A 26104-nucleotide genomic window follows, 5' to 3' on the forward strand; every position below is an offset into this window, starting at 1 on the left:
TCTGGGCCTCAGTGACCTCATCTGGAAAATGGGGATTAAGACCGTGAGCCTCATGTGGAACAACCCGATTACCCTGTATCTACCCCATCGCTTAGAACAGCGATCCGCACATAGCAAGTGCTTAATGCCAATATCATTATTATTATCGATCAATCTTTTAGGGTTCTTTTTCAGTCGGCTGAATTGGGAATTCTTAGTTCGTTGGTGGCCATTTTAAGGCAGATCCTAGAATCCAACTTGGTTGGTAAAAAAAAAAAAAGCCAGCTACTTCCAAGAGGGCTTCCACGGGTGAAGGGGGCGGTGGGTCACCCATCTGGGGTTGGCACCCCAGCTTTTGGGGCAGGGTGGCAACAGCAGGCAGCCCTCCCTCCGCCATCTCTTGGTGGCCCGGGAGGGAACGGTGCCCCTTTTGCACCCCCTGCTGGCCAGCGGAGGGAGTCTCGGCACCACTTTTCTGCTCCCGACTGCGCCCGGGCACCTCCCCGGGCCACCTTTGAGCCCAAACCCGCACCCCCGCCAACGGAACTGGGCTGCTTACTAATAATAATGATAATTTTGGTATTTGTTAAGTGCTTATTATGTGCCGTTCTAAGCGCTGGGTAGCTACAAGGTCATCAGGTGAGCCCACGTGGGGCTGTCTTCGTCCCCATTTTCCAGATGAGGTCACTGAGGCACACGGTAATAATAATAATGATGTTGGTATTTGTTAAGCGCTTACTATGTGCAGAGCACTGTTCTAAGCGCTGGGGGAGATACAGGGTCATCAGGTTGTCCCACGTGAGGCTCACAGTTAATCCCCATTTTACAGATGAGGTAACTGAGGCCCAGGGAAGTTGTGACCTACCCACAGTCACCCAGCTGACAAGTGGCAGAGCCGGGATTCGAAGCCATGACCTCTGACTCCCAAGCCTGGGCTCTTTCCACTGAGCCGCGCTGCTTCCGTGGCAGCGGCAGGCACAGGTAAGGTCGTAAAGTAGGGAATGTTTCTGTTACAATGTACTCTCCCGAACGCTCGGTACAGTGCTGTGCACACAGTAAGCGCTCGATAAACACGACCGACCGACGAGTAGGCGTGCAACTCCGGAGTGCCGATCTCCACCCCCAGAAAATTCCCAGGCTACTCGTGTGCCTCCGTTCTCGTCTGTAAAACGGGGATTAAATCCTATTTTCCCTCTCCCTCATTCAGTCGACCGTATTTATTGAACACTTACCGTGAGCAGAGCACTGTACCAAGCGTTTGGGAGAGTACGATACAACAATAAACAGTCATTCCTTGCCCGCAACGAGCGTACGGTCCGGGTGTCGAAGACAAGAACCGTGTCTGACCCTAAGGCTTAACCCGACGCTCGGCAACCGGTAAGTCCTCGACGAATACCACGACAATTGCTAACGTGTCATTCTAGGTAACTATTCTCCCAATATTAAACGAGAGCTCATAAAAAAAGGCTACCCTAATAAAGGAAGAATATAAAACTATTTATTGACCACTGCTCACCAGTATTTACAATAAAGTAAACAATATACAGTTGTATAACATTCCAATTAACTACAAAGTTGTTGCTTCTGCCTGGCCCCCGCAGAACCAAGTAACCCAAATACTAAAAGGACTGATTCTACATGTTTAAGGAGATGGGGTAAAGAAGAAAAAACATGCACATCAATAGTATAGAAGACTACAAAACATCTGTGAGTTTGTTTAAACATTCGTTAGGTTCCAGTAATGACTATGTAAGTTTTTTTAAATCAAGGTTTATAAAAGCCTTTCTCTAATGTGGAGGAAGTAACAATTCCATAGTATCAAATGCTCTCTTCCGTGATAAATGAAGCAACTGCAGAAGCTCTTATTTACTTGCTCAAAGTTACCTGTGCTGTCGATGCAAAAAAAAAATAAAAATGGAAAAAAAAACAACCCATACTACTTCAAAACGAACATATCAAACTCAACTCTCATTAGAATGTAGGTTTCTCACATTGCTAATAAATCAAAGAATAATATCAAGGTTCAGATTTATATATATATATAAAAAAAAGCAATGCAAACAATTATTGTGCTTCATCTTCTGGACATGAATGCCAAGTTAGTCTCTCTTCATAAAACGCGATTACTATTTGAGGACACTTCATGTTTGCTTCTTTTGCCAGCACCAGGTCGGCCTCATCTGAATCTTTCCTGTGGTAGAAAAAGAGTTGGGTGAGCAATCAGACCGAGTTATCTTCATCTTGAAACTAGAGAGGAGGACTAATATTCTAATTATTACATTCTGCAGTATCCATCGCGCTGGAAACACAGAAGCTTCGAATTCTAAGCGTGGCTCTGAACTGGTCTTGGCTCTGAGCTACTTAGCTTTCTTTTTCTTTGAATTACGGGCGGAGGGCTTTAAAGATCTCATAAGAAAATCTGTCAACAGCGAGGCAAGGTCCCTGATCTTAAGAGCAGAAACATTTTCACCATAAATACATTTCAGATAGGGAGAAATAATTATATAATTAATACTAATAACGAATAATAATAAAGTCCAAGCGCCACTAAAAATTTTGAAGTATTTTAAGGCTCACAAACATGTTTTTCACTCATACATTTTACTATTAGATTTGGCTAGAACGTTATCGACAGATTGGGAACCTTCTTTCCATAGTGCTTCTCTGTGCTGGATACAACGTGACTGGTGTTGAAGGAAATGACTGTAGGTGTGTATGCGATGTTGGGCCCTCCGAGACAACCTCGCTGTGAGATTCCCAAAGAACACACCGCTACCTAGTAAGAGAACTGACTACATATAAAGGGATTCTTTTCCCCTTAAAAAAGAGTTTACAGAACACAATTCGGTGTCATAGGAAACTGCTGTGCACAGGTAAGGTATGGGGTCAGGCTTTCAGTATTGATGTGATTTATCTTTAATGCAGAATTCTCTAAGAACACATCCTCCGGGTTACCAGAGAACAAACTGCAACTGGTTTCTTGAGGCCTCCCTCTTGGTTATTACTCTTGTGACACAAATTTCCCTGGGGTTCGATTTACCACAGAATAAAGCACCCAACAGGAAAAATCAGACAGACAGCAGAACACGAAGAAAATAAATATAAGCTCATTATGAACTTAATATTTTGACAATATTCGGGGTTTATAGCTTTACCAGGTAAGGTTACTGAAGAAATTTCAATTTGTTACAGAATCTTAACAAGTAGACTATCGGGATTTGTTAAAGTGCTTTCAATCCCATGATATTAATTAACAGTGTGATTTTTAACAACTAAATTCTGGCCTGGTGCTTTGGAATTTGAATAACTCAACTTTCTATTTAATGACAAATGCCTCTGGATAAATCAGTTTTCTGCCTTTCGTTGTATTCCCAGAGGCAATCCTATTCTGGGTGTGGGCGGGTGTCTAAAAATACACCGGCTGACAGTTTCTCTTTTTTCCTAAAAGTTCCACCTTCTCACTGCTTTGGATAGTTGTGAAAGTGGCAGTTGCCACACTTACCACTTCATAAGAAACATTAATTCCCCGCTGCTATCTGTGGCACCAATTATTCGCTCAGGATCAAGACCTCGGGCAAAGCCTCTGGGTTTGTCGACCTATTTAAAAGGGGAAATGATTATTTTCAAAAGTTCTACCCCACTTCGGACTAAGGCCCCAAATTACATTTATACCAGACGCTTTACGTATCCATTAAAAAGGCTGAGAAGAGGCTATCTGAAGATGGGTTCTAATCCCGGCTCCACCGCTTGCCAGCTGCCTGACGCTGGGCAAGTCACTTAACTTCTCTGTGCTCCAGTTACCTCATCTGTAAAATGGGGACTAAGACTGCGAGCCCCATGTGCGACAAACTGATTACCTGGTAGCTACCTTGGTGCTTAGAACAGTGCTTGGCACATAGTAAGCGCTTAAATATTATTATTCTCATTGTAAATATAAATGACAATGTTTGGTGGAGCTTTGATCTACATAGAAAAACCAAACAATCTAAAAGTGGAAGCAGCGTGGCGCAGTGGAAAGAGCCTGGGCTCGGGAGTCAGAGGTCACGGGTTCGACTCCCGGCTCTGCCACTTGCCAGCTGTGTGACTGTGGGCGAGCCACTTCACTTCTCTGGGCCTCAGTTACCTCATCTGTAAAATGGGGATTAACTGTGAGCCTCAGGTGGGACAACCTGATTCCCCTGTATCTCCCCCAGCGCTTAGAACAGTGCTCTGCACATAGTAAGCGCTTAAATACCAACATTATTACTTCATCTTCATCATCCCATCGGTTAACTGAGGAACATATTCATGGCCCAAAGATAAGACGTGACTGACAGCGTGGCTTATATAGAGCCCAAATCTTTCCAGAGGGGATCCTCCACCCCCCACCCCGCTCCACTCCAATATAGCTAAAGGACTTGGATTTACTTTGAGAAGGGCTTTTGCCAACTTTTGCAAGTGGCAGCGAGAAGCAGGATAGTCTAGTGGATAGAGCTCAGGCCAGGGTGTTGCAAGGACCTGGGACCTAAACCTGGCTCCACCACTTGTCTGCTGTGTGACTTTGAGTAAGTCACTTCACTTCTCTATGCCTGTTCTCTCACCCGTAAAACGGGGATTGAAAATGTGAACTCCATGTGGGACAGGGACTCGGATCCACCCCAGCGCTTAGTACAGTTCCTGGCACATAGTAAGTGCTTAACAAATACCATAATTATGATTATTAGTGCTTTGCTCACACTGGGGCTGAAATTCCCCATTAACTTTTGCTTATTTATACATACTCTCCCGCTCTTTTAAACACAGAGTTAGGATATGTTTCATCGACATATGGTTCTATCATGAGCGGTTACACTTTGGGGTACACTTTTCTATAGGTTTCTTTACATGAAGTTAAACGTTCCTTCTACAGTTTTGACAGGGTAATTGAAGCAGTAGTATTTATTAAGTGTCTACTAAGCATTCAATCATTCACTCAATCGTATTTATTGAGAGTTTCACTGTGTGCAAAGCACTGTACTAAGAGTTTGGGAGAGTACAACAAAACTATGAACAGACACATTCCCTGCCCACAGCGAGCTGTTCATAGGGGCTCAAGAATAATAGAAGGGATAGTAGATGGACGACAGACACATTAAAGACGAAACAATAAAAACCTCCAATCACCACCGTGACCCCATCCTGTCCATTTGTTCTGTCCCCACCCCCATTACTGGGGCAAGGATAGGGAGCTACAGGCTGGGAGGGGAGGGGTGGCGTGACTGTGACCGCAACAGCTGTCGCTATTAGTAAAGTTTAAACGAAGAAAAAAAAAAATTCGGTACCCAAGAGAGGGGCAGGAGATCGGGGTGGTGGGAAAGATGGATTTGTGTCACTGGACCGTATCAGAGGAATGAGGGCTTACATATGCTGGGGTAAATCATCCAGTAAACTCGCGGTGGGCAGGGAATGCCCTTGTTAACTCTGGTACTGTAGTCTCCCAAGCGCTTAGTACAATATTCTGCACATAGTAAACACCCAATAAATACCATTGAGTCATCCATCAAGTAATGCCGGACATATCCCCAGGCTGCACGTAAGTGGCCTTAATCCTCTACTTTATCGTCAATCTACAATTCACGGTCTTCCCATTCTAGCTTGGAAGCTCTCTGAAGGCAGGGATTGCATTTTACCCTTCTTCTGAACTAGGGCTAATTTAGGGCTCCATTGTCCTATTAATGACAGCAATGATGATCTTGATCAAAAATAAGCCAGCAATGGATGGAAACCTCCCTAATACCGAGGGCAACAAGAACTGTGCATGAGTTGTGCGGATGGGGAGGAAATCTGCCTGCTTAACAGTCGGCTACTGCGGCACTCGTTTAGCTCAAGGCTTAGGGTGGAAGGGGGACTGCTAAGCACTAAGAGCCTGCTGATCACAAAAGATGCAAGCAAGCCATAAAAGATCCAAGTATTTCTTACAAAAAACCAACCAGTTGGAAATCACAAGAGGACTTGATCTTCGGTGTAGTCAAATATTAAACCAGCTTTAACAGGGGAACATTTTGTGGCTGGCCTTTTTTCATCGCCAACGATCGGCTTTTCCCGTTAATACTGAAATAGCTAATATGGTGGGATTGACTCATCTGGCACCGATTTAGTGGCCGTATCACAAATGGTCATTGGGGGGAAAACGGAGAACCTGAATGAAAAACAGTTGCTGTCACAAAATTTTTACCTTTGTGAAAGAACATGTCTCTGGTGCTGTACCTCAGGTTTTCAAGGGAAGAATTTTTTCTTAATTGGGTATCATATTTTTTGAAGTCTGATTTCGGGCTTGGTAAGGGACAAACATGCCAGCCGGGATGGCTGATCCCCAGATTAATTTAGAAGCCCAGACGGCAGGTCTCAGCAGGAGACCACGTTACTGACGTTTGCTTGAGCAAAGGCATCCCCACGATGGAAAAAGACGTTGACCAAATGAAACAGCTTCTTGTTTGCACTGAAGCTCAGCAGTCCGCTGTACAGCGTGAGCGAGTCCGGTTGCGGCTTCAGAAGCAGCAGCTGGACTTTGTGGTCACGCGGCTCAGAGAATTTGTCCCTGGCGTTTCGGTCGAGGAAGGTGTGTGCGGCTTATGAGAGGCTGGATAAGTTGGCGACAGTCAAAGACTTTGACTCTCAGAGGTGGAACAGGGGCACGGCCACAGTAGCTGCTGCAGGCGAGCAGCTGGAAAGAGCACAGCCCGTGTGGCGGTCCAGACAGGAGGCCAACGAGCGCAAGTCTGTGGCTGGGTGAAGAATGATTTGTTTCTGACGATCAGGTCGGTACAAAGGAGCCAGTGGGGGCTTGGGGGCATTTACCAGGTACTGCAAAAGAGCCCAAGGCCCTGAGATGCGTTTGGAGAAGGGAGGAGCAGCAGAGTTGTAGCTGAGACCTCACCGTCTTCATGCCGTGGCTGGGGACGGTGGTCCTCCCCGTTCATCTCAAGGGGGCAAGTAGCGTTTACAAAGGCTACTGTCCCAGCCCAACCTGCCCTGAGCTCCCAGGTAGAGGAGAGAGGTGCCCCGATTAGAGTGCTGGGGAAACTCAGCCTTTGGCACCCGAGGAATGCAAACCCCTCAGAGTAGCCAGACGGGTCAGCCAGAAGAACTCAGGGGTACTGGCCAAGGTCTACGCAAGACTCAGAGATGGAAAAAAAGTGTTTGAAATTCAGGAGGTTGCAAGCAGAAGCCTCTGGACAGTCAGAGTGGATCTGTTCCGAGTTGGAGACCCAAGGAGCGGGCTAAAAGACATTTCCCTGGGCGCGGAGAGACCGATAGATTTTCCCTGCACATTTCACGATCCCAAAGGCAAGCCACCCTATGGCAAGTAGCTTTGTTCTCAATGTCAGCACTTCCTCCTTCAGGGAAATGACGGATAAAGCCTTTAGGTTTTGGGTTGCGTTGGTGCCCAAAGCAAGGTCTATCTTTCACAGTCATACTAGGGAGATGAAAGGTGTCCTGGGAAGGGTCACTGACATGGATATTTGCAAGATGGTAGGAATCCAGGTATCCTACGGATGCCAGAGAGTGGAGCACCAGATGACCACAGCAGACCTCTCGGTGAACCGCACGTGCTACAAGGCGGAACCAGAGACGATGGGCCTGATGGACCCGGGGCAGCGAGAAGACAGCGTTGCCTGGATAGTGGATAAAACCTCGTGGAGTCGGAGGTGGCACTGTCCAGGGAGGTGAACACGGGGTGGGACGGGCTCCTCTCCCCCAGACTCCAGCAGATGTGCCCTCACCCACATTGATGGAGGGCAGAAGAAAGAGAAAGGATTATCGGGGGGGACATTCCTGAGAGTTTTTCCACAGTTCTAGGACTTCACGGCAGCAGATGACCATCGACTGAGGGGGCGCTGAGTAAAAACGGGGGGAGCTTGACAGCGTGATCTACTAGGAGGCAGCTGACTGCGAGGACCTGGCTGCAGGGGGGCCAGCGACGACTACTGGGGTTACACTGGAGCAATCACAGAATGTGTCCTATGCCAATCTCTCTGATTCCTTGCGCACCTCACCTCAGGGCTTGCCTTGCAGGGGAGCCTCTAGAAGAGATGAGAAGACTCACGGGGTCAGCTCTGGAAGGGGAAGGCTTGGCTGAAAGCAGGGAGGCACGTATTGATGAGTCCAAACAGCAGACCATCCTAGAGGACTCTGGAGGTGGGAGGTTTCTACCCCTAACGGGGGAGAGGAATGTGAGCCCGGGGATGCCTACAGGGAAGTTCACAGGCTCCTGGAGGGGGGAAGCAGCAGATCCAGGAAAAAGCAGTTCCTATCTAACAGTGAAGTGTGCTCCAGAGGGTCAAGAGCGTCACACAGGAAGGCAGGCCCCAGGAAGTTGGAGTTCCAGGGACACAGGGTCGATATTGGTATTCGTAGTGACCTCCTGAGTGACCATTTTATAGGGTGCAGAATGCTTTGGAGATAAAAATCCATGGGGAAAAAACCGCCAAAACAACTATATTTAACCACAGAACTGGTGACTAAAAGCATCACTATGAATGAATGAAATCAAGAGTAGTAAATCTGAAAAATAAGGTACACCCATTCCCAGCTCAATTAAGCAAGCAAAAACACTGTCTTCTAAATGCAATTAAATAAAGAAGTGTCCATTTCACCCACGGCGATGTCATAAAAAGCATTACTTACTATGGTTATGTGCTTGAAATATGCCATTTTCACATGTATATGAAATTTCAGGTAATTAATAAGATACTACAGGAATTCAAACTTTCTTGAAAGAAATGTACTTTCTTATTGATCTGTAGAGAAACCTACATTTTTCTAAGGGAACTGTCATTGAATGGCTCTAGCCTATTTCCCTACCTTCAAATATCCACAAATCTAATCCTGGAGTAAAACCAAATTCACTATTTTCTTGTGCAAGACAAATCAATGAAACAAAAAAGCCTTGTACTTACAGATTCCCTTTTTTTCTTTGACTTGCTGTCCTCAGACTCACTGTCAGATAAAGACTTTCTTTTGGCACCATCTGTTTTTTCTTTACCAGCTTTTTGTGAATTAAGAAATGCTTCAATCAATTCTGGACAATCCAAGTTTTCTTCAGGCTCCCATGTGTTGTCAGCACTGTATTCATAAGAGATCAGAGAAAGTCCAGCAGTCGATTAAACCTTGCAAACCCAAATTTAAGTACTCAGTTTAAGGTCCTTAACTGACAAGATCAGGTCTGAAAGTGACCTAGTAGTGAACTACCTACAGATAATCACAACTAGACCAGAAATGAGGTCTTTTGAGAAGACATCCACAGGGGCAACCTGTTTACACAAGGCAGCCAGCACTAAAATAAGGTGCAAAAAGGTGGGGAAGACACCTAATAGCTGTATTTTCTGCTTAACAGATTAAAGCATTAGACCAACATTAGCTACTATACATCATCATATTTTGAGTAAAAACTACAAGAAAAATACCTTAACAATACAATGGGAGTAGCCAGAGTGTAATTAGCTATTTAATGCCATCAGGAAGACAAGTTCTCAAGTTTCATGATTTTCTCCAAAGAGTATTCGAGTGCTTAAGGAAGGTGTCACCGGGGTAAGAAACAGGCCAGAGTGGCAAGAAGGAATATTTGGGAAGGAGAAACAATCACACTCCAAACATGTCTGGAAAATAGTGCAACAGCAACTCTGAGGGCAAGGAGAAAAACTTATGTCTAGAAAGGGGAAAGGAGCATATGAAGAATGAATGGCTGATTAACTGCCTGAGGCACTCGGTAACACATTTAGTTGAGTCACAAAATGTAAATGCCAGTTTCCTTTTCAACTTCAGTAATTCAAAGACTCAAGATCTCAACTCATAACTTTAACTTTTGGTCTTTTCTCTGCTTTAAGCAGGCCACGGTGCCACCGAATAATCTATTCTTTATGTGCATGGTGTGAATTGAGGATATGGTGCCTTGGGACTGCAGTGAACCTGGCTTAATTTTTAGGGCCGTGGTTTTCTTTGGTACTCTCCCTAACTCCAGTTTGGCCAGAAAGCGCATCAGCTACCTAGCCACGACTGCTACTGGACACTAATTGCATAATGACACAGAACTGAAAGATGGGAGTCAAATGACTGGGTGATTTACTGCATTTCTCAAGGTGGATCTGGTTATGCCTGGCTCTGTTTGTGTGTATTTGTGTTTGTGTTGATGTGTGCGTGCATGTTTGTTGCCGTGCACTTTCCTGCCAGCCCTTTCTTGATGAGGAATGCCTGAGCAGTGCCAGCTCACCCCCAGATCTCCAAATGCCCTGGAGCCTAAGCCAGTTCTGCCTTGCCATCTCCTCCAAATATCTGGTTCACTCTAAGGTGGGACTGGAGGTTGGAGACGAAATGTTCAAAATTTTTGGTTTTTCCAAAGAAATAGGTACATCGCCGTCTTGCCAATTCCAGGGAAGGTAGGTTTAGTTTTGAACAGCCGCACCCCAATATGAATTATCACTACTGGTCTGAGTCTCATTACGGGGCCTATTTGAGACTGGGTGGGTACCGATACGATTCAATTTGAGATCCAGAGCCCTTCGCAAGGAGAACCAAGAACTTAGGTATTAGTAAATGGACTCAAATGCTAAGATCTCCAGTCTCTGCCATCACTTTCTCATTTGAAACCATTCCATCTCTCAAAATCCCGCCTCCCCAATCCTTATTTATTCACCACTGCCTTTTGCAATTTCTGCTGGACCTCCTCCTTCAAAAAGACACAGCCGTAGCACACTGAGAACCGAGGAAGAGTTCCTCTTCCACTCCCAGAAAGACAGCCAAAATGACCCAAAAGCTCTGATGTCGGGAAGAGTGGCCAGGGTGGACTTGGGTGGCAACGACGCTGGTTCAAAGAACAGGAGTCACTTCTAACTTTACTTGAGCCAGTGAGTTCAGGCCTAGAACTGAGATGAAGCCAAACAATATTTTACTGGCCTAACACCTCATTTCCAAGCCTGTACTTAAAACTACAAGTCTGATTATCTCATTAAAGCATTTTGTTCTCTGCTCCATCCCCAAAATGACCTGGCTGGCATGTCCACCTGTCCTAATCACATCTGCCAAAACAGGGTGAGGTGCATGGAACTACTGTCATATAAAGTCAACTTTGGCATGTCTCAAAGTATAACTGCATTGGTTGATTTAATCCCTTACTTCCTTCCAATTGCCAAAAATGACATACTCCCCTGACCCCAATGGAGGGACATAGGGTGACAAAGACCAATGGAAGGGAGCAGGCACTTTTCAGATTTCGCATGTTCTCTTTGGTCCCAAGAAATCGCAATGAAAATAAAAAAAGGAAAAATGTTCATATTTGTTTAATTTAGCGAAGTAACCCTTCACCACTAATCAGGAATCACGAGCAATCCGATTCTACCCACTCATCAGGACTCATCACCCTGTAAGGTGAGATCCTCGGGAATCTTCCATTACCCAGAAATGGCCTGTTGGAAGAATGACTTTTGAAGGGCTCTTTCCAAGAATTGAGGGCAGGGACCCATGCCTCTTACTTTTAGTGTGCCCTCCCAAGCACCTCGAACACTGCTCTGCAGAGTCCTCAATAATCATGAATGAATGAATGAAAAGATATGGTCATCTTGCAAAATCCTGCTCCCATCTAAGACTAAAATCATACCCCAGAGAAAGTCCTCGCTTTAGGATCATTCATTATGAAGTTGAGAATTTCATATATTTTCCAATTTCAATTTTCTCATGTACCTGTTTCCATACCCAAATTATTTAGTCGGGCTCAAAAAATTTACTCACCTATGATCTCTGGATGGATAGAAAGTGTATTTCTAGGCCTACTATGGACCATTTGCACCTCTCAACATTCCTTAGAAACTTTAGGCTTTAAGTCGCCGTTAAATCCATTCCCCTGAGTGTTCAACAGTTTCCTACCAATTATACAACATATCTTCTTACATTCTGAAATCATATGTAAACTTTCACTTCTCAAGTTTATTTTTATTACCTTTTGTTCTTACTGATCAATTTTCCACCTTGTTTTTACTACTCAACGTTTAGATTTGGACATCTCACTAAAGTTACGGGGTTACAAACTGAACACAATATCCTAATCAACGCCTGACCAATGCAGAATACAGGGGCGGGGGGGAGACTAACTTTCTGGTTCTTGTGTGTTAGGGTGGACTGCTTAACAATCTAAAAGTTTCCTATAGAACAGGCAACTCTTACCTGCCCTGGCTACCGAGCATGCCTTGCTTGACTGCTATGACAGATTCAAAGTGGTTCCGCCTTAGTGGTGGCAGAGAAGGGAAGACAGGGAGAAAATGGACAAAGTATAAGATTCAAAACAGGGACTGAACCTGAAAAATACGAGATCAGGGTAGAGAAATGGAAAGACATTAAATAAAAGGGCTGAAAGGTGCTCTAGGTCTTATTGGGTGCATCCCTCCGCCTGCAGCTATCGCTTTTCCACCACTTTAGATCTTTCGCCTATTCTACTCGAAGATTTCCACAGGAAGGAATTCTACAACCTCCCAGGTATCCTAAGTTTTAAAAGGCAAACTGCTTAGCAGTTTTGGGGAGGGAAAAAAAAGAGCTTAGGAAAGGAGAATTGGAAACGAAGGGTTTTTTTTAAGTTATATCTAGGATGGACTTAGAGAGACAAGGCAGCAAGTACATGTACCATCTTCCTGTTTGATCACTGCACAGGTATGAAATTCAGGGGCCTCGTCTAGCTCAGAACCAGTTCCAAGTGGCATCTTCTGAACACTGAGCTGGTTCAAAAGTATACTCAGACTGCATTAGGACATAGAGAAGCAGCTTGGCTTCATGGTAAGAGCCCGGGCTTGGGAGTCAGAGGTCATGGGTTCTAATCCCAGCTCCCTCACATGTCAGCTGTGTGCCTTTGGGCAAATCACTTCTCTGTGCCTCAGTTCCCTCACCTGTAAAATGGGGATTCAGACTGTGAGCCCCACATGGGACAACCTGATTACCTTGTATTTACCGCGCTTAGCACACAGTAAGCGCTTTAACAAATATTAACATTATTGTTATTACTTCAAGTTGCCACTCAGTCTTCTGCCCAAATCTGAGCTGAGCCCAGCTCATGAAGGACTATTTGGTTCAGGAATACACTCGCCTCAGGGCTGAATGGAATCCTGGTCATTTAGGCTTGCTGTTAGGACGCGGAAGCCAGAGGTTGATGTTGTGACTTCAGGTTTCCTAGGGTAAACCCAGAGAAGGGGACTACTGACTCTTGCTTCTCTTATGGAATATGATCTATACCACCGGAACAACATAAACATTATTTTGGCACTGGGCTTCTGTTGGGACCCATGACTACAATCAAACTTTCAACTGAAAAAAATCAGTTCCTGGTTGAAACATTAGTAAGCCTTCGGGCTGTCCAATACCTTGTAAAATTGTGAAATTATTTCTAGATCTAATCAAAACCCCCCCTGCTTCGAACTATGAAATAACCTTTAAGTAGATGCAAAGTAGCTTAAGGATGAACCTAATGGACTCAGGACCCACCTGAATCAGCACCGAAGAAGATTCTGCTATCTCTATTGATAACCGTGATCCAGAAATCAAGAATAGAGTTAGACTACATGCAGAAGACAATAATTCGCTAATATCTTCAAGATGACTTTGGGAAACGGGTTAATGGGGCCACCTAATCAGGTTGGAATCCAATGGGAATAAATGCAAAGTGGTCACTTGATTGATGAAAAACAATCAAATTCAAGAAAAACAAGTAGAACCAAAAAAAGATTCATAGATCGTAATCAATCAGGAGTTGATAATGAAGTATAGCATGAAACTGGTTTGTATGAACTGTAAGTCTGCATGAATTAGACTTATTTTGGTCACCACATTTTGAAATACTTTGGAAGAACCACAAGAGTGACTGCAACAATAGAAAATTGGTCCTAATGGGAAGGTTAGAAGAACTGGGATCAGTTCTAACCTAGAGAAGAGAAACTAAGGGGTGATTTAATAACCCTTCAGTAACACCAAGGTTGTCTTTTTCCCCCCAAGGAAAATGCTGATCAGTTCTTCTCCATAGCACAGGACAAGAGAAAACAGGCTTAAATTAAAGTGGGATATTTCAATTGCAGAAAGCAAAGTTTTTTTACTTTCAGGATAATTATTTGAATTAGGTGGGGAGGTCACGAAGGCCTTCCCCCTCAGAGAACAACCAACGCGGACCAAATGATCTACAATTTTAGGGTTCTACAAGATGCTAAGCCAGGTTTTTATTTAAGACAACTGATAAGAAGACCCTGGACTCAATGAAGCAGTTCATTTGGGAAGGGGAAAACAACTGGTCAGCCCCTTCATTTAACTCTGAGCTCCAATATTTAGGAGGCAAACTCAATTGCTAGGGTAGGTTTAATTGTAATAATAATAATAATAATAATGTTGGTATTTGTTAAGCGCTTACTATGTGCCGAGCACTGTTCTAAGCGCTGGGGTAGACATAGGGGAATCAGGTTGTCCCACGTGGGGCTCACAGTCTTCATCCCCATTTTACAGATGAGGGAACTGAGGCACGGAGAAGTTAAGTGACTTACCCACAGTCACACAGCCGACAAGTGGCAGAGCTGGGATTCGAACTCATGAGCCCTGACTCCAAAGCCCGTGCTCTTTCCACCGAGCCACGCTGCTTCTCAAGCAAACAATTTTTGCTTCTCAAACAATTTTGCTTCTCAAGCAAAAAATTTGTTAATAACAAACAAAATAATTAACAAACTAATCAAGTTTGTTCTACACCAAAGTCTAACTGGTAGGTTATTAGGACATTTCCTAATCTCCAAATACTGCTCAACCCAAAATTTGAAAATGAAAGCTAAGCATCACACCAATGCATACTGCGGTGTTCCAGACCAGACTTTTTCAAACTATGGTCTGCCAAGCCACCACTCATGAAGATGAAAATGGTTGTTATAATCCTTCCAGTTCCCTAAACGAAAAGTCTCCAGGACAAGAGGGCTCCAAAGTGGTCTGTGCATTGAAAACAATCTTAGTATGCTCTACTTACTTTATCCACTAGGTTCTCAAATCACAATCTAAGAATAAAGTCAAGTTTGGGGAAAAAAAACCCCAAACCAACACACACACACACACATACACACACAAACGCCCACAGTGCCAAAAAGTATAAATCACATTCCTTGGGCTGCTTATAAGAAAAAGAAAAAAAAAGGGGGGGGGGGGGGGAGGGGCGCATGGGTTAGAACAATTTTTTCTTCAAAATTTCAAATTAATGATAGAGATCCGGTCTATCACTAAATTGAACATTAATAATCACAACAACAAATTATTATGGTGTTTTCTGAATAGTGAAACAATACACCCAACATGCCTTCCCCGAAACTAATATGAAAGAAATGCCTACTATACACAGAATCACCATCACTATTTCTGGTAGACACCAGATCACCAAACATTAGTCCTCGACTCCCACTTTCTTTCTATCATCTTCTAATATTTGCCCCTCTTAAGGACCGAATCCTTGTGAACCCACAAGAATTAAAATGTAGAGAACTGGAATGTGCTTTTATACAACTTTTGAAACTAGCAGAATAAATATTTGTGCAAATTAGATTCAGGTACATTCATTTCTACTTCTTTTACCTAGACCACAGGTTATCGGACATTTCCCCTTTCATCGCAATTTCCACAAATTTTCACCCCAACAACAGAGCTCCTAAAGAATGCTCATACATCTTTAAAGAGCTTCCAACACAAGGGCATTTTCAAAGTCTGATATGTCTCAGCCACTGAACTTAAAAGCAGGATTTTTAAAGAGAGGTTTGAAAAACAGCCTTAATTTATATTATTTTATCCCTTCCCATTTTCACTTGTTGCACTCAAATTATGCACCCATAAACTATGTGGACTAACAGATATCGCTTAGTGCAGCAGAGTGACTCCACTTTGAGATCTGTAAGTCAGTTCAACAAGAATTACATCCTGAAAAACTTGTTCAAAAAGTAAAATTCTTTAATGTTTCCTGGAGGTTGGGGCAGAGTTTGGGATGCTTAAAAGAAACTTCTGTCCTTGCCATAATCCCAAGAAGACATCCGCCCTCCGCCCACCCACTGGATTGACCGTTTCCTAGAAATATGAAGTACGAAGGGGGGATTCAATTCAGTGGAGACCAGTATTCGTGGGGCTACATATAACCAGGTTCCCAAAGCAGGAAAAAAAAAATTGTGGTATTTGTTAAGTGCTATGTGCCCATCACTAAGTGCACTGGGGTGGATAAAAGCAAACTGGGTTGAACACAGTGGCTGTCCCATGTGGACCTCACAGTCTCAATCCCCATTGTACAGATGAGATAACTGAGGCACAGAGAAGCGAAGTGCCTTGCCCAAGGCCACACAGCAGACAAGTGACAGAGCCGGGATTACAGCCCATGACCTTCTGACTCCCAGGCGCGTGCTCTAACCACGAGGCCATGCTGCTTCTAAGCACATGTGCTTTAGGAGCATATAAACATATGTGAAATCAAATCAGAAGGCACAACAAAGTTCCCACATTAGAAAACAGAGTGGGAGAACCAAAGGGGAAGAAAGGAGAATGGAAATATAATCACTTCCCATTGGGTGGAGATAAGTTACAATACAGTGGAGCACCTCTCTCTTTACATTTAAGAAGGCGGAGTAAAATTCAATATGCAATGATCTATTCTATGCCAAACCACTCTCAGACCTCTGAAATTACTCATTTGCCTCCACTACTAGAGAGAAAAATAATTCATTTAGTATTTTGTGGTAAATGACAGAATATTTTGCTTGGCAAAAGAAGAGGACAGGGAGAATGTTACTCCCTCTAAGAGAAAGTTGACAACTGGTTATGAAAAGAGGGCTTTTCTTTCTTTAATCCATCTATTATTTACCTCCCCCCCAAAAAAGGATAAACTGGGCAAATCCAATTTGAAAAGGAAGATTTCAGAGTCACACTAGACTAAGGGAAGCTACAACGAAAAGATATCTAAAATAGACAAAAAAAAACACTTGGAAGTATTTAAAAATAATCAAGGCCCAATGCATTCCTCCTAGGGTAGTTTAAGTTTGACAGGTATTATTGGAAAGCCACTATTATTTTTAAGAACTCACAGAGGGCAGAAGTAGTTCTCTAAGGGTAAATGCTGCGCCCAATTTTGAAAAGGGAGAAAAGAAATCCTTTAAGAAAATGCAGATCTAGTCAGCTCTAACACTGATACATGGGAAGATTCCAGAACAAATGACTAAAGAATGTGTGGTCACCTAGAAGAACATAAGATATCGGGATGAATCAACATGGCTTTGCGAAGGGCAAACCGTGCCTGAGATAGTTAACCTCTTTCTATTCTAGTGAAACTGAACATTCAGACAAGGAAGAACACGAGATATTATCCGGTCTTCAGTTGGACTTGAATCCTCCCTATGTAAGAGCCTCATTGACAATTTAGAGAGTTACTGTCTCAGCCAGCTACTTTCAAATAGGATCACAACCGGTTGAAGGGTCAACCCAAGGATAGTCAATATAGAGTGCTATCCTATTTATTTTGTTAATGAGATGTACATCACCCTGATTCTATTTATTTGCTATTGTTTTAATGAAATGTTCTTCCCCTTGATTCTATTTATTGCCATTGTTCTTGTCTTGTCAGTCTCCCCCGATCAGACCGTAAGTCCGTCAAAGGGCAGGGACTGTCTCTATCTGTTACCGATTTGTACATTCCAAGTGCTTAGTACAGTGTTCTGCACATAGTAAGCGCTCAGTAAATACTACTGAATGAATGAATCCACAGGAATCCATCCAAGGACTGGAACTCTTCAAAAGCACTACTGATGACCCGAAAAAAGGAACCAAGACCACACACATCAAGTCTGCAGAAAATTTTAAATGGGGTGTGTTCACTAGCCCCTTGGAAGATAGGGACAGAATTCAACGTAACAGGCAAATTGGAATAACGGGCCTGGAAAAAAAAAAAGGATGGATTAACAGGGACCAGTGCAAGGAAACAATCCTAGGGATGAAAAACAATACAGAGAGAGAAATACTGCTAGTCAGGAGTACGGCAGAAAAAGACCTGGAGTCAAAGCTGACCAGAAGTTACAATCCAGTTGTGTGCTGTAATTAAAAAAGCCAACGCGCTATTGGAATTTGAATCTGAAAATAATCGCTTAAATGCACTCTACTCGGCACTAGCCTGCCCTTTGTCAGGGTACCATGCCTAGTTTTGGAAACTACATTTAATTTGGCCTAGTGAAAAGAAGGCTACGGGTTGATTTAAGGGTAAAGGGCTCCTAATGAAGAGATATGAACAAAATCTTCTCCTTTTCCCGAGGACTGATTACGAGGCAATGGGCTAAAATTAACGCAGGAGAGAATTCAGTTAGGTATAAAGATAAAATTTTGACTACTAAAGAGAGAAAACTCTAGAATAGATTTCTTAAGGAATGTCTTGCCAGCTCAATCCCCGGAGATCTTTAGGAAGGAATAAAGACCTCAACTCAGGGAGCAGGGACTGAACGAGATGATTTTGAGGTCCTTTCCAGCTCTAGGATCCTGTGAATTAGTACCAAAGAGTTTCGCTCCAATCCAGGTCGTTGAGGATTTACCTGTTTTAAAATTCTACCCGTTTTAGCCCACTATTTCTTACTTCACTTAATATCTTTCAGCGCAATATCTATCGCTCCAAGGCCGGGTCGACAGAGCCCGGGACTGGGAGTCAGGTCACAGGTTCTAATTCCGGCTCTGCCGCTTGTCTGCTGTGTGATCTCGGGCAAGTCACTTCACTTCTCTGGGCCTCAGTTCCCTCATCTGTAAAATGGGGATTGAGACTGTGAGCCCTACGTGGGGCAGGGACTGTGTCCAACCCGATTCGCTTATATCTTCCCAAGTGCTGAGAACAGTGCCTGGCACAGAGTAAGCGCTTAACAAATGCCACAATTATTCATTGATTTGAATGCCCTTTGGTGGTATTTTTCACGCACACCTCTCATTCAACTGTTCACTGGCATCAGAAAATGACACAAACCTCACACTCAGGAACTCATTTCTACCTTTGGTTCTGTTGGCAGAACAGCCAAACCAGTGACTTCAGGGGCCCTAAAGTAAATTGAGACTGAGGGAGACTCCTTTACTCACCTACAACACTGGATATTAAAGAAGTCAAAGCCAACTGCCTTAAAAAAGGCAGGTTCAGTGGACGGCATGCCCGCTTCTACCCTGACACAAAAGTGGTGTGCTCACAAAACCTTGCATTAAGAAAAATACACCGTAGTACTCACCTTTTCTGATATTACGTGCCTGCAGTTTCTTCATTTAATGCCGCATGCCGAACCCGAACGAGCCCACGTTATCGGAGGAACGTTTCCTAATTCCCTAACCACGTTCTGGCCTATAGGGATATGAAAAATGTGCACGGTGGCAGAACTGAGTGGACTTGATGTCTCTAGGACTGGAAAAAGTTGGTGAAATTTCTAAGGGCTTCCCTTGCTGTGGAGAGTACGCAAATGGAACTCGACTGCAATCAAGGGCAGCTCTACGGAGACGTGAAAGCTATCCCGACTCCAGATTTTGAACAAGAGAAGATTTTCTGTTTCCTGGGCAGCAAGACCGTTAATATATATGGGGAGCATCCCTGGGCAAAGTGAAGAGTTTGATATTGGGAAACAGGAGAAAACCCAACTCTCTCTTTCAGACTCTATTCCCCGACCTCAGACATAGTGGTGATTAAATTCTGTGTGGTCATCATGCATTACTGCCCTTTTTAATCATGAAAAAATTTGTCCATTGCTTGGCTGAAGCCTGGGACCTGGAAGATGTCAATAGGGTCACATTGTAAGATGCCTAGGAAAGCCTTCTATATTTGAGAATTTACTCTGTGTCCGGCACAAAGTACCTGAAACTATTCTAAAGCACTACGGCCCGCCTGGCTCCATCGGTGGAGCCGTAGCCCCCAGTTTTTAAAGAGCTGCAGCCGGCTATTGTTGAAAACGAATAAATATCACTACAGATTTTTCTTTTCACATCAGAATATAAACAAGATGCTCCCTCCTCGTTCCCCCCTCCAGGCAACAGAAAAAGGTCAATCTCCGTGGCATTAAGCAAAGAGGCTTCTAAAACCTGCAACAATAGTCAAGAGGTCCAGGCTACGCTGATTCTAAGTAAGATACCCGTTGGTGTGTCAATTGAATAGAATGCTATATTTTCTTACTCTGTAAATCCCTTCCACTTCAAGAAGTATTCAACTTTCCCGTTGACTACACGGCGGTCCAAGACTTTCTCCACCACAAACTCTTCAGGCTCTGCCTCTTCAACTTTTTTACTCTTGCCATTCTGCTTCTTTCCCATTTTGTGCTAAAAAAAGAAGTTAAGAATTATTCTTTTTGCTTTACAGTCCCATTTTAATGGCCAAGCACAACAAGCACAAAGCACTATTAAGGTCCCATCTCCTCCAAGAGGCCTTCCCTGATTAATCTTGCTTTCCCCCGGCTCGCTCTCCCACCTGCGTCCTCTACGCACTTGGATCTGTGACCCTTGGGTAGTTGATATTCGCCCCACCCCAACCCCACAGCATTTATGTGTGTATCTTTAAATAACATATACTACAAATTACTTATTTGCCTTCCTGTTCGTACCCCCCTCTACACTGTAAGCTCGTTACGGGCAAGGAACGTGTCTGCTAATTCTGTTGTACTGTACCCTCCCAGGTGCTTAGTACAGTGCTCTGCACACAGAAAGTGCCCTATATATATATATATATATCACCCATATCACTGATTGGGTTGCCCACTTGACACAAACTACAGGCTTATATTCAAATTAAAACTCTTTGTATCACACTGGGGCAGGTAACTATGTGATTCAAAGAAGGGGACTGGGACTAAGTGGACATGCAATTCTGACAACCTAAATAAAATCTCTTGAATTCAGAGTCATACCCCCAATGCCATCTAGGCAACTGTGAATGCCTTACACATCCTTTTCTATTCCTATTTCTGTAGGAGGTGCAAAAATGAGTCTATGTAACAAAAAGATATTAGAGCACAATTCCAATAAGAGATGCGCTTCTATTTTGGATGAGAGCCATTTGCAGTGAAATTCTTGTTATTGAAAGACGTCACATGACTGTGACGACAAGTAAGCCCAGCAATAAGTTTATATTCTCGCAGCTGCGATATCACCTCCCTCAGACACTTCAAATTATTCCCCAACACCAATATATAAGACCAAATCATTACACACAAAATACAACAGTATAGGAGGTATAACGGTCTATGAAATGAAATTCGATACATTACATTAAAAGTCATCTTGGGCATAAAAACAGAAATGACACTAAGGACTCCCTATGGCATTCTGACGAACAAGAGGTAGAGAAATTAGCATGAAGGATTTTTCATTATCCCTGGCAGTATGAAACAAACCTATGATGTTCCCATTTAAGAAAAAAAAAAAATTAAGTCATTTTTTAGATTCAAGGCGGGGAAGGAAACAAAACATCATTACCATTTTGCCTCTCTTAAGGACAAATGATTTTAAATGGCAGTCACCACTTTATTAATGGACATCGCTTTTTAGTAGCTCTGCCCCTTGCCTCCGATGTGACCGTGGGCAAGTCATTTAACTTCCGTGCCTCAGTTTCCTCACCCATAAAATAAGGATGCAAACACCTGTTCTCCTTCCTGCTTAAGACTGTGAGCCCCATATGGGACAGGGATCGTGTCCAACTATGCCGCTACTCAATAAAGAACTTGGCACGTAGTAGGCATTTAACCAATTCAATTATTATTGCTGTCTTTCCTGAGGCAGATTTGGGGTCAGTGTATTTAAAAAAGAAAATCCAGAAGTAGCACTTCAGCAGTATAACTGGTCAGCTTCTTTTTCAAATAATTTTAGTATTTTAAATGGGCTTAGAGAACAAAGCTTCAAATTTACTCATCCGATGCCTGAATTTAAAGGTGCCATCGCAAACTCGGTGGTTCAAAACTCATTTATAGGCCGCCCAACAAAAGTCACTATATACCACGCTGGAGAAAAGTGACAGATGAGTATTTCAAGAATCTAAAAGGCTAAGTTCAAAATAACGACCAACACTGGGGTCCATTCAATGCACCAACAGTCTCTGAAGTGAAAAATGACATGACTTTTTACTTTTCTAACTTCACCAGACCCAATTTCTGAGAAGATACCCCGGTCTTTAAATTTCTACTAGGTACCCGTTTGGGGACAAATGCTTTTTAAAGAAATTGTTTAGATAAAAGTTACTCAAATTTGTTTCTTGATTTTCAACAGAGTGAGCAACAGAGACAGAAAGCACATGGAGTGGAGAAGAGCAAAGACAGAAACCGGGAACACAGGAGAGCATATTAGATGCGGCTATCCATGAAGTTAAAGGGGGAGATGGGGGCAAGAGGGGGCACAGGGATGAACACCACAGATGCATAAAAGCAACAAGAAGGAGTAAATGAAGTCCAGGAAAAAACACTAATACTGCAGGCACCATGACGACACTTCACAAGCTGGTTTCAAGGGCCGAACTTTCTTTGTAAGAACATTACGCGCTATGCCCAAATCCAAGAAAATGTTTTGGTGGTGAGGGACGGATGATTACTTGAACTTATTCCTGAACATTCAAAAGGCAAGTCAGCTAGGCACCTAAGGTACAATGAAACACCAGAGAGCACACTTCCAATTTTAAGGAAGAATTCCAGATTTTTTGGTTTTTGGGTATCACATGGGTTCTGACGGTTCAAACTGAGCCACGTGGCTCCAAGATGGGGTTTTCTTTCCATGTTGGGGACCTAAAAAATGATGATCTCAAACCAGCACCCAGTGGGTGGGTGCCCAACTTTTTTTCTGGCTGGCTTGCTGATTTAAGTATGAAACAACTGAGGGCATCTAATCCTTTCTGCACGTCTTGCCGTCCTCGTGATCCCCACCGCCTGCATCATGGACATCCCTCTCCCATTCATGCTTTTTGGCAAACTATTAGTTGGGCCTCAGATCCGATTCAAGTTTTGCACCAGGTGGATTCTAGAACTTCATGCTATGAAAAAGCTTGGCCTTGTGACTCAGTCCAGTGCCAAGTTAGAGGTATATGTGAGGATGGTTTATACCTCAGGGCTCATTTTCATTGTCAAAATCCTGTGTCACCCAATTTCTCTCCTTCACTGTGAAATTCAAAGGAAGAAAGATGAAAAGAAAACGTGTGACTATGTAGACGTGGAAACACTCATCTTTTACATTTAGATTACTAATGCAAGGTTGCAGAATTGGTACTGCGGGAAACATATGTTTGAATTTTGTATCAGGTTTCTCTAACTCTTTGCCCAGGTATTGTTTGAGGTATAGCAATTTAATGGAGAGAGGGAGAACTATTCCTAGAACTCAGAGCAGCAGGAAGTTGCAGAACACATCTATATACCGATTTAGTTTTATCTTAACAATAAGGAGGGAAGAGAAGTTAGGAACAGATTATAAGGTCATCTTGTTTATTCTACTGTATAACGGGAGATGATTCCCCCCCACCCCATTTATAGTCTTTCCACAAAAAATTAGTAATTTGGTGGATTTTACGTATTCATTTTGATTTCCCCAAATCCACAAAAGTATCACCCTAATTTTATTACACGAACTAGGTGATTTACTCTGTCCCAGCCCAGCACTGCTAAAGAGCCCATTGCAGGCCTTTAAAACGTGCTCTGGATATTTCAGCTGGACTACAATGTAACCGATCGAGACAGCTGAATGCAACAGTGGCTTTGGCTTTCCATGAGTTGAACGATGCCCAAATCTAATCCTCCCCTAAAATATTACATCGTGTGTGTCCCCGGTCCACATCCCCCTGGACTGTGAGCTCGTTGCGGGCAGGGGTCATCCCTCTTTATTGCTGTACCTTCCCAAGCGCTTAGTACAGTGCTCCGCACCTGGTAAACGCTTAAATACAACTGGATGAAGGCCTCCCCCATAGACCGAAAGCTCACTGGGGGCAGGGAATGTGTCTGTTACACCGTACTCTCCCAAGCGCCGGGACACTGCTCTGTACCCGGTGAGCGCTCAATATGACCGATTGTAGATTTAAGGAGTTCGGTTCCCCTTCCTGCAAAGGCTTCACACGACATCGATCATTTCGAAGTAGGATTTCATTCGTACGGACGAATGAAGTAATATCTCTTTTTTTACAGCCCCCGGAACGCCTGCCGTCCCTCGTTCAGCAGGCCTGGGGTGGTGAGGGGCCGTGGGGACGGTCCTGTTTGAGCCCCAGAGCTACGATTCTGGCAGAAAGATATCCCGGTTAGAGCCTTAGACATTTTAGGTTGCTTAGTTAACTTACCAATGTAGTTTTATTGGAGGCCATTTTTTTTTTTATTTATTGCCGACGTGAAGAGCTTTTACTGGAAAAATGCAGGACAGTTAGCGTGACACGGAAGGCATCCCCGAAGAAAAGGTCCTGCCTCCAGCCCCCTAATTAGGGTGTCATCCGACAACATGGCTGGAGCGGGCCGAGGCCCGCCTGGGGCTACATCGCCGAGGTCGGCACCCTCCCCTCTCCCCCTTTTCTTTCCTTGCCTCCCCCGGCGGCGGGGTGGAAAAAGCGTTTTCTCCCCCGTCCGGCCGCCGAAGGGAGGTGGAAGGATCGATTGTGGGAGGCGTCCGGGATCCGGGGGTGGGGAGCGGGAGAAATGGCGGGCTCTGCCCTCTCCTTCCCATTGACCCTCCCCCCCAGCGGCAAACCCCAGCAGCGGGGTGGGGGGCGGCTCGGGAGCCATTTGGGTTTCACAAGGGCGGGCACGGGGATGGCGAGCCCGTCTGCGGCGGCTGGGCCGCCCGCCCGCCCGCCTCCCTCAGGGGCCCTGCTCGCGGGGAACCGGGGACGGGGCCCACCGGCCCAGGGAGGGAGAGGAATGCCGATGGGGGCGCCTTGGGGGGCTCTGAGGGGGCTGAGGGGGTGGTAGGGGTATATGGGGGCTGTGGGGGTTTGAGGGGTATATGGGGTCTTAAGGGGGTATAAGGGCTGTGAGGATTTGAGGGGTATAGGGGGGCTAGGGGGGGTTGAGGGGTATAGGGGGTCTTAAGGGGGTATAAGGGCTGTGAGGGTTTGAGGGGTATAGGGGGCTTGAGGGGTATAGGGGGGCTGTATGGGCTTAAGGGGGTGTAAGGGCTGGGGGGGGTTTGAGGGGTCTATGGGGGCTGAGGGGGGTTGAGGGCTAAGAGGGCTGAGGGGCATGTGGGGGTTTGAGAGATATAGGGGGGCTGTAGGGGCTTAAGGGGGTATAAGGGCTGGGGGGGTTTGAGGGGTGTGTGGGGGCTGTAAGGGTTTGAGGGGTGTATGGGGGCTGCGGAGGCCGTGAGCGCTGTGGAGGCGGGAGCCCCCGGGCTCGTTGGCGGCCGCATGGCAGCTCCCCCGGCCGCTCAGGGAGGAAGAAGACAAAGGCCCGCGGCGGGCAGGCGGATGGCGGTAGGGCGGGCGGGATGGATGGCGGGCAGGAGGGGACTGCGCCACCCGAGGCCTGCGGGCCGCCCGGGAGGCCTGAGCGGCGCCGGCCCGGACAGCTAACGGGACGGGACGGGACACGAACAGGACACGAACAGGACGGCCGCCCCCGCCGCCCCCCGCCCCAGGGCGCGGCCGCCCCCCACCCCACAACCGGGACGCCTCTCCCTCCGCGGGGGCGGCCCGGACCCCTTCGCTTTGTCCGGGGAAGGAGGGGGGCCACGCCACGCCGGGCCGGACCCCCCTCTCCTCCTCAACCCGGACCTCCCGCCGGAGACGGAGGGCGGGAGGCTTCGGCCTGGGCCGCCCCCCTCACGCCCCGGGAGAAGGAGAAAGACACCGACTTGACCGCCTCTGCCAGCTGCTCCGCGTCCCCGTCGGCTGCGGCTCCTGACCTGCGCGCCTCCGCCACCAGCCACATCCGAGGAAGAGGAGGGAGGGACGGACGGACGGAGGGGAGGGGAGGGGAGGCGGGCGACGGGGGGGGGGGGGGGGGGCTGCGCGCCAGGCTCCTCGTCGAGGGGAGGGGAGAGGACAACGGAGGGGAGGGGAGGGGAGAGGAGGGGGCGCCGCCCACATGCAGCCGCCGCGGCGCAGAGAGGTGGGGGGCTTTCCGCTGGGAGGGCGGCGTCCCTTTAAGCGGGAAGGGAGGGGGAGGGACAACGGGCGACCAGGGGG

At 45.4% G+C, this 26104-nt stretch overlaps 1 protein-coding gene across 2 annotated transcripts; it reads right to left on the bottom strand.

Annotated features, from left to right (window-relative positions):
* Window positions 1-1455: 1455 nt before the first annotated feature.
* Window positions 1456-25877, bottom strand: CBX3 (chromobox 3). Of its 2 annotated transcripts, none has more exons than XM_007667346.4 (6): window positions 25771-25877; window positions 24266-24326; window positions 20144-20286; window positions 8898-9063; window positions 3482-3576; window positions 1456-2170 (listed from the first exon to the last, which is right to left on the bottom strand). In XM_007667346.4, exons 2-6 carry the CDS (start codon window positions 24287-24289, stop codon window positions 2044-2046), a joined length of 555 nt encoding a protein of 184 aa, XP_007665536.1. In that variant the 5' UTR covers window positions 24290-24326; window positions 25771-25877; the 3' UTR covers window positions 1456-2043. The 2 variants fall into 2 exon arrangements, with proteins under 2 accessions (XP_007665536.1, XP_028926563.1); XM_029070730.2 differs by lacking the exon at window positions 25771-25877 and adding an exon at window positions 23049-23102 and having other exon boundaries at window positions 24266-24281.
* Between the last annotated feature and the right edge of the window lie 227 nt (window positions 25878-26104).

The sequence above is a fragment of the Ornithorhynchus anatinus genome, chromosome 8 (assembly GCF_004115215.2).
Source record: "Ornithorhynchus anatinus isolate Pmale09 chromosome 8, mOrnAna1.pri.v4, whole genome shotgun sequence".
In the NCBI taxonomy this organism is placed as follows: domain Eukaryota; kingdom Metazoa; phylum Chordata; class Mammalia; order Monotremata; family Ornithorhynchidae; genus Ornithorhynchus; species Ornithorhynchus anatinus.

What these genes read in the sequence shown, in the direction of transcription:
- CBX3 (XM_007667346.4), bottom strand. Translation starts at nt 24,289, where the DNA reads ATGGCCTCCAATAAAACTACATTG. An exon ending in AAGTGGAAGGGATTTACAGA is followed by an intron (nt 9,064 to 20,143) that starts GTAAGAAAATAT and finishes TTATGAATACAG; the next exon opens with TGCTGACAACACATGGGAGC. An exon ending in TTAATGTTTCTTATGAAGTG is followed by an intron (nt 2,171 to 3,481) that starts GTAAGTGTGGCA and finishes TTTCTACCACAG; the next exon opens with GAAAGATTCAGATGAGGCCG.